Genomic DNA, 8,645 nt, shown 5'->3' on the forward strand with positions numbered 1-8,645 from the left:
GATGTTAAGTACAATAGTAATTTCTGGAAGACACTTTGGACATTCTTAGAAACAAATTTGAAGTTTCCTTTTGCATCTTGTCCTTTGAATAATAGAAAAATTGAAGTTGTGAAACAAGGTCTAGGAAAGTTGGTTAGTTTTCTTACTAATGTGCACCTAGACACTTGGAATTTGTTATTGCCCATAATGGAATATGCCTATACAAGTTTAACAAATCAATTCCAGCCAGTCCATTGATCATGTTCCTTCACCTCCATGCATGTATTCACTTGAGTTTGTTGATTCCTTCGTTCAGCTTGTTCATGATTTTTATGTCAGTATGCGATAAGAAATTTTCTTAAGTAAAAAGAATTATCAACTCATTGCACATGCTCATCATAGGAATCATGAATTTAATGAAGGAGATTATGCTATAATTTGTGCACTAACTCAACCTTGTCATAAAAACTCCTTCCAAATGAAACATGCCAAAATTGATAGACTTTGCTACATCATTCAAAAATTAGGACCTAATGCGTATTTCTTTGACTGGTCTTTGGATATGAGTACTAGTTCAATTTTTGATGTGGAGTATCTATTACCTAATCGAGGCACCTTTGAGCCTCCTATTTTATTGGCATGTGTTCCTACTAGTGGATTTACATTTTCCTCAGCACCGACATTAGTTCATCTATCTTTTCAGTCACATTATATGGCTTGGACAAAGGATATTGTTGATTATCAAAGTGATGGCCCTCATCTTGGAGATATTGACTATTACCTTGTTCCATGGAAGGATTTTCCAGTTTTAAATACCAGGCAGAGTATTGACCCATACTTTTTGGAGATATGCATTTACTCTCCGGAGGAGAGTTCTTCTCAACCGGGAGGGAATGATGAAGAACCGGGCCTGGCCCGAGAGCTTGAAGTCCATACGGCCCATACCTATTATTGGAGACATGGGAAAGAAAGATAGAATTAGGGATTTTTGTTTATTTATTATTATTATGGGATATTTCAGCAGTTTAGGGTTTTATGGTAATAGGTTGATTAGGGTTTTCTTTGATGTCTATTTATATGTTGGTTCAGACATTGGGAAAGTTAGTTTTTTATGATTATTATTGATATTGAATTTGAGATTATCTGTCATTTCTTGTCCTTCTGCATTCTTCTTCTCTTCTAAATTCTTCTCTTCTCTTCTGATTTCTTTCCCTCTATTCTTATTCCCTTTCTCTCTCAATCTCTTTCTTATTCTACTTGAATTCTGATTTCGAATCACCCCTACCCACTGCTGCATCAGTTATATGCATGCTTTCATCTCTATTTACAGTTTTTGGCATACACAATACATTATCAAAAAATCGTGGCCTTCTGCAACAGAATCAGAGTCTTGGCCTCCTGCACAGCTTGGAGACACTTTATCCTCTATATCTTAAGTATGGCATACTGTGCCTCATCTCATCCCACATTCCAACATCAGCAACCAACAACCATGAGAATCTTATGTTTAGTTTAAATGTAGTTTACCAGAACAAACTTATAATTTCCTGAGGCGTTGTTTGACATTTTAGCCACCCTAACTTGATGAATTTTAAATTAGATGGTGTCGACGCAAAGGTAAAGTTGAAGTTGTTGGTTATTGGTGCAATTGCTAATGTTGCAGAGGAGGAGAAATTTGAGGAGATGAACACGCCATTGATGCAACAGATAGATCGCTACAAAAATTTTTGGAAGATCACTTGAGCCTAGGGGTGCAAAGATTGAGTGGGTTTAAGAGACCCGCAATATGAGAAATGCTGCCCAAACATGGGTTGAACTCAATCTCAGGTTAGGAAAAGTTCGCTCGAACCCTATCATGGTTGTTTGGTCAAACAGGCCAGGTTGGTATCTAAATCAGTAAAATTAGATCGTTTTTTTCACTAAAATTCAGTTTCTCCCACAATAGTTCTAACTATAGTCACACACTCAACATGCATGTCTTCCGCTAGACACTGAACTTTCAGATGATTTGCAAACTCCGGATGCATGCATTTGCCTACAAACCATCCGGATGCATGCATTTGCCTACAAACCATCATTTATAGACGGTCTTACTTTGTTGAGTCTCGGACATTCAAAGACCCAAAGACCTTACCAGTTAAGCTACTTCATACGGACCATCATAACTTTTTTGACTTTTTCTTAGAACCCTCCATGTTAGATTCTGTGTACTTTATCATAAGCTATCTCTAAATTTATAAAAACCATATGAAATCTTTCTCCTCCTCTCCATATATTTCCAATGGTCTCCGCGACAAGTAAATGGCCTCCATTGCTAAACTCCCCAGCATGAATTTAAATTGATTTTCTAACACTTCAGTCTCCCGTCTTAGTTGTTTTAGTTGTTCAATCACTCTCTCTCTCCAAAAAATTTCATCGTATGAAACAATTTGTTGCTCTAAAGTACTACTGTCAATTTTAATCATACAACTGCTCAAGTATAGAAGAAACATCAAAGTTGCTAGATTAATTGCAAACTGATTCAATAATCAAATCAAACTACTTAAATCTGTAAAAACAAGTTCCTTATCCAAAAAAATAATAATAATAAAATCCTTGTTCACATTAATAGATTGGTGCCAAGGGACCGTGTCAATTTGTACGCAGGATCAGTTCAAGGCTTCATGCGTAGATAGAATATGGACAATAAACCACAAACAGAGTAGGATCAGTAAAGGTATACTTGCTCAACTCCTCAACCTTCAGATATAGCTTTGATTAATAGATTTTGACTGCAGTATCTTAAGATGAACAATTCGAATCAAGCGGCTTGTCCTTGTATTCTTCCACCAATGAAAGAGTTCGAGTCTCTCCTGGCATTTTGAATTTTGCACACCTACATCAAGAATCATAATATGAAGAGCATGTTACTCGAATAGATAGCAACTAAAATATTCTAACTAAATATGCCATCAAAATCTACATGAAGACTGCCCTATACCCATTTCTTAAGCAAATAGCAACAAAATAACTGCAACTGTAATTACTATTTTTTTATTCTTCAGTTTCATCAGTATGTCATCATAATATAATAATATAGACACCACAAGTATAAAGTTAGATTTTTATATCCAGCATGGAATGAAAACTAAATAAATACAACATGATTATGTCAAAAATCATGGATTTGAGACTAAAGAAGGAATCTTGGCATTCTCTTGAAGCAACATTTCACAAAGATAAATCTGTTCAGAAGAATTATTTTACATTTTACAAAATTAAATTCTCCATAACTTCTTGAGAACTGGCATGGATATGATATGTTGCTTTCTTCTATTTATTTTCTGTTAGACAACTTGCACAAATAAATTAAAGGCATAAGGTTTCTATTAGATAGGATTCCCTATAAATTTTCCATATTAGTAAGTCAAATCATTTAATAATAAGAATTTTCAACGAAGACAATTGCATTGATAAATCTTCCATGTGGTTCTTAGAATGGTGCAATACAAATAATACATGTATTTACCAGGGAAAAATAACAGCACATCATGTTTCCAAATAACAGTTCATGTACATAATACTATTACACCTATCTCTTACTTTTTAATAAATCAAACATTATTAATGTCAAAAGGTATCAAATCCAATGGAACAATAAGATATCCTTTAAGAAAAAAGGAAAAGAAGTGAAGTAAAACAGAAAAAGCAGAAATAAAAAAATCAACTAGAAGAGTTTTACCCAAAAGAATCCTTCAACCCACCTCACCCACATTCAAAGCTTAAGGAGGCTAAAAGTGGCCTTAACTACGGACAACAAAGAACCCTAAGCATCCATTTGATCATCATAAAACTTCTAAATCCATCTAATCACCATCCCTAAAGCTGTGAGAAGATCAACAATCTCTCTCATCGCCACAAACCTATGGACCACCCTATCACCTATCATACTTCTCAAAAATTTCTTCTAGCAAATATTTTGCCTCTTTGTTAATTTTAGTCCTTTATATTAAAATCAAGAACTAGTTATACATTACTTCAATTATATGACTGCATTTTTCTCAAAAGTGAAGCAAGTTTTTCTAAAAAAAAAAGGGTTGAAAGTGTTATAAGATTATATAGTTTTATCTCTAATTTAATATGGACCAACTCAATGAAATGTCATCAATAAAACAATAAACATAGTGGAGATGACTATTTTATTGACTAGCTGATGCAGCCTGCAGCATACACTTTGATACAAAATTGTTGCAGATGATAAAGAAGAGAAGGAGAAGGAAAACGAGAAGAGGATAATAAAGAATACAGATAACATCACTTAATTAGGGGCACAAACATAAGCAGTTTTGTTCCTCCAAAACTGTTTTAATGAGTTACATACTCTACGGATATAGATCTCTCCACATAAAGACAAAATGAGTTATTGAGCGTTATATAAGCATGACAAAAAGAAAAATTAGCATCATCAATTTGTGCGAGTGACCATAAGTTGTAAATCCAATGATCCAAAATAAGGAGTGCTCATCCATATCAATGAACAGACTAATGCTCAAATTGAAAATGTACCTAGTTACAAATTAAATTAAAACATACAGAAAAATCAAACAAGAATGAATAAAATATAACATTAAAAACTGAATCAAAACCGTCTCTTAACTTCTTGTCATCTTCAAACTAGTTCAATAATGATAAAGTTCATCAGCAAAGTAGAAACTTCCCGCCTGTAAAGGGTATGAATTCAAACCAATATCGGATATTTTGTGTATGCAGCTAGTCATTACCAGCAACCAGATGTTGCAGCTACTATCCATGTCCAAACAGTGACGGACCTAGAAAATTATGTGAGAGGGGGAAAACTTATATAGTGGGGTTTGTCTATAATTTCAATGGATGCAATTTTAAAATTTTATAGGTATATAATACAAAAAGATAAAAATTCAGGGGTATATAATTCAAAACACAAAGAATTTCAGTGCGGGCAGATGCCCACAGTAGATCCGTCCGTGTGTCCAAACGAAAACAACCTATACCCTCTACATTTTACAAAGTAACACAAAATTCATTTAGTTCTTATCCATTTCTAGGTGATTTTTTAGTTCTCATTTATTCTTTAAGACAGTTAAATTTGCCTCTCGATAGGGTGCAAATCAGGAACAATGTCAGGAATTTTATCTTTGAGGCCCCAAGTATAGTCATATATGCATAAGCAGTATTGGATCAAATGTAATGACGAGTTGAAAGTAATAGTGTTCAATTCATCAGAGTAGCAAGCCTTGTTAATGCCCACTGGTAAGCAATTATAGACTAACAATTTTCAGTGTTGGACCATATGGTGCCTTACCAATTGTTTCAAGACTCTCATGCATCCCATATAAACAAGTCTTCATATAACATGACTACTAAAAAGATAAATTTTTGACAGAAACTCCCTTCACTCCCCCCACCCACCCACAAACCACCCCCAAACTCACCTAATATATGTGTATGTATGTATAATACATATAGAGGGATCTCCCAGGAAAAGATATATATTGAAGGGGTGAAGAAGAAAAGTCACTGTAAAGATGAAAGATTCACACATGGTTTCAGATTTTTCAAATTCAAAGTAGCGATAAAGAACAAGGAAAAGTGAAAATAAGATACCATCATCAAAATCTATAAATATAATTTGAAGTATTAAAGGACTGTAGATTGCAATTTAAGCAAACCCATACCTTGAATTGATATTCAGCACCTTAGCATCATCTCCAACAATGGCGTCTTTAAGTGAAATAAAGCTTGGAATATAAGCAATTGCTTCAAATTTTGAATTAACCCCCTTAATCTTAAAATATCTGAATTTTGGTCCTTTAGGGTCATAATAAATCAGACCACTTCTAGAATAATCAAAGATCAATACAGCCCCATCTTTTTGGTAACTTGGGGGCTGATCTAGACATCTAGGCGACCTCCCATCAGGTAGGGTATCAAGAGTAACAGTTTTGTCCAAGACTCTGGAGCACCATATTTCTTCATAACCCATATGTTAATAGAATCAGAATTGGAGATATCACTTATGCATAGACAGTCTTCTAATACTCCCATAGACAGATTATGAGGTGCATAGTAGTAAGTGTAAACATTTTCACGATGAGGCAGGGGAACTCATTGGAAGCACTCGTCATCAAAGTTAAAAGAAACTATATGATCATGACTTCCGCCATCTAACCAATGAAGACCTCCCTTCAGATAGGTGGGAAATGTTATCTCAAAAATCGAATTGGGACCATCACCAATGTTTTTCCATGATCCTGTGCCTAGTGTGTGTATTTCAGCCTTCCAACCGCCATATACTTCCACGCCTATAACAGGCTCAAGAATCCAGCAATTCAATATTCTAACCACTTTGTACTGATTAGCACTTGGACTAAAACCCAACCCACAACCATAAATATTTCTGGCATTCTCATCTCCCCCATAAACCATTGGAATGTTTATATACTCACCTGTGATTGGATTACACACAACAACAGGTTTATTGCATATTGGTTCCGACAAGCAAAGCAAACCATCGCACGAATTGACAATTTTGAATACATGATCACTAGGGTTAACTTGGGGCCGTCATTCCTTCTTTTAACCTGACTGCGTTGCATTTGGGCATTATGAGTTGTAACTCCACGCAACCTGTCAACATTGCGCAATGGAATCTTCAATTTGGTTTCAAGCTTCATGTTAACACTACGGTCAAACTGACCAAAATTATTGCAATTCTTAGGCTCAACCAAGTAAAGCATTCTCGACACAAACATTGAATCAAATTCGGTTCGAAGCAGAGCACTGGGCTCTGCCAGAGCAAAGTGAAGCTTGGCGAAATGAGGGTCAGAAATTAGAGTGACCCAAGTTTTGCATACGCATTTGCACATGAGAATACTCTTTACAGGGAGTCTTATCAGAATACTGACCAAAATGGGACTGGGAAGATCTGTGATGGAACAACCCAGTATCTGAAATTGTTCATCGTGGGACTTCTCAGCTTCTATTTTGCCTTTCTGGGTTGAACCTAGTTTTCCTTTCATGGCTTAGATCTATAAATCCAAGGAAATGGATTCGGAGATCAGTAAAATGAGGAAAGAAGAAGAAACTGAAGACGATGAAATAGATATAGCACAAAAACGTAACTATAAACAAATTAGATACCACAACAACAAAACCCTAGTTACCAACAACAAATTACATACTTTGCAATATTACTAGAGAGAGATACCTGATGGAACAAAATCTTGGCACAATTCTAGAGAGAGAGAAATGAGTAACAAGTTGAACGGCGGGAAAAGAAAAGGGCGGGAAGATGAGAATTGCGCACAACGTTGATTTTGGGAGATGAGTGGTACTATTCAATTTCAAGCGAATCGGCTTAAGGCAGACCAAAGAGTCTCACGGAGGAGAAATTAGTATTTTAGTTTTAAACAATTTGTGTAAAAACTGAGTGGAAAATTTAGAAGAGGGTCAAATCTCTCTCTCCTCTTCTGAGGATACGAACCATTAGACTGGTCGTCCACAGAATTCCTAGATGGATTAAGAAATTATTAGATCAACCTTTATCACTTCAATTCAATTAAAATTAGGTTTAAGTACGAAAAATAAATAAATAAATAAATAAAATAAACTTGATATATAAGGTACGTGCAGAAGTATTTTTTACCTTTTAAAAATGTACATGTTAGTTTATAAAATTCAAAAAAAAAAAAAAAAAAATACAAATAAGCCCCTCTAACTACTTTTTGACAAAAACCAAATATGAAAAATCATATTTTACCTTTTATTTCCATTTTGTCCCTCACTCATATGTGCATATAACACATACCCATTTCCTCTCTCTCTAGGGTTAGAAAATGGTGAAATGTGTTTTATGATATATATATATATAAATACCTGTAATTATTTTAAATTTTTTTTTTTATCAATTCAATAGACACATAAAATATAATTATAATTATAATTATAATTATGTTAGGGTAAACACAATAGAATACCCTAAAGTGTGTGATTAAGTATGGGGACGGTGGAGGCGATTTTGATGGTGGTGGCAGGTTGTAGGCTATATTGTTGATGGGTTTAGAGATGAGAGAGATGGTTGTGGCCTGCGGGCAGTGGTAGGAGGTGACGGCTATGGTGGGGAGGAGGTGGGAGGAGGCGGTGACCATTGTTGGCTTTTTTCTTTTTTCCTTCAAATTAGTCTATTCTAACCCGTCATGTTTTATGTTGTTGGCTTCGACAGTCTGTCATTGGTAAGATTACACCCTCTCGTGTAAAACAATAAATAAATAAGAGTTAAGTGCATTAAACCCCCTTAAACTTTATTCTCTTTCTCAAAAAACCTCCCTTAAATTATTAAAAAAAAAACACTTAACCCCCTAAACTATTTCATTTGTTGCAATCTGTTAATTCATCGTCCAAAAGTTAACGTCCAAGGAAGGGTTGACTTTGTAATGACCCGGTCATTTTTCTTCCTTTCCTTTTTCTGAAATTTTACTGATAATTTTTTTTATTATTATTGAATTTTCTTTTCTGAGTGCAGTTACTCATCACTTAGTGTCGTCTCGAGTCTTTGGAAATGGTTACCGAGACTCTTTCCTATGAATTGACAACTTCCTTTAAGGACCAAGTCATTTCCATTTTTATTTTTATTTTTTGGACACTATTCA

General features: G+C 34.8%; 1 protein-coding gene across 3 annotated transcripts; it reads right to left on the reverse strand.

Annotated features, from left to right (window-relative positions):
• Positions 1–2,459: 2,459 nt before the first annotated feature.
• Positions 2,460–7,903, reverse strand: LOC132295384 (uncharacterized). Of its 3 annotated transcripts, XR_009478449.1 has the most exons (4): positions 7,205–7,897; positions 6,903–7,025; positions 5,673–6,624; positions 2,460–2,854 (listed from the first exon to the last, which is right to left on the reverse strand). XR_009478449.1 is itself a non-coding variant. In XM_059793640.1 (3 exons), the coding sequence occupies exons 2-3, from the start codon at positions 5,978–5,980 to the stop codon at positions 2,761–2,763; spliced, it is 402 nt and encodes a 133-aa protein (XP_059649623.1). In that variant the 5' UTR covers positions 5,981–6,624; positions 7,205–7,860; the 3' UTR covers positions 2,460–2,760. The 3 variants fall into 3 exon arrangements, 1 of the variants encoding a protein (XP_059649623.1); XR_009478448.1 differs by having other exon boundaries at positions 5,673–7,025; positions 7,205–7,903; XM_059793640.1 differs by lacking the exon at positions 6,903–7,025 and having other exon boundaries at positions 7,205–7,860.
• Between the last annotated feature and the right edge of the window lie 742 nt (positions 7,904–8,645).

Source organism: Cornus florida, unplaced genomic scaffold (assembly GCF_030987335.1).
Source record: "Cornus florida cultivar Cherokee Brave unplaced genomic scaffold, ASM3098733v1 CherokeeBrave_3.0.0_Hap2_Chr02, whole genome shotgun sequence".
Taxonomy (NCBI): domain Eukaryota; kingdom Viridiplantae; phylum Streptophyta; class Magnoliopsida; order Cornales; family Cornaceae; genus Cornus; species Cornus florida.

Coding starts and splice junctions, on each gene's coding strand:
- LOC132295384 (XM_059793640.1), bottom strand. CDS start 5,980: ATGGGTTATGAAGAAATATGGTGCTCCAGAGTCTTGGACAAAACTGTT. Junction 2,855..5,672: donor GTGCTGAATATCAATTCAAG/GTATGGGTTTGC, acceptor TTCTTGATGTAG/GTGTGCAAAATTCAAAATGC.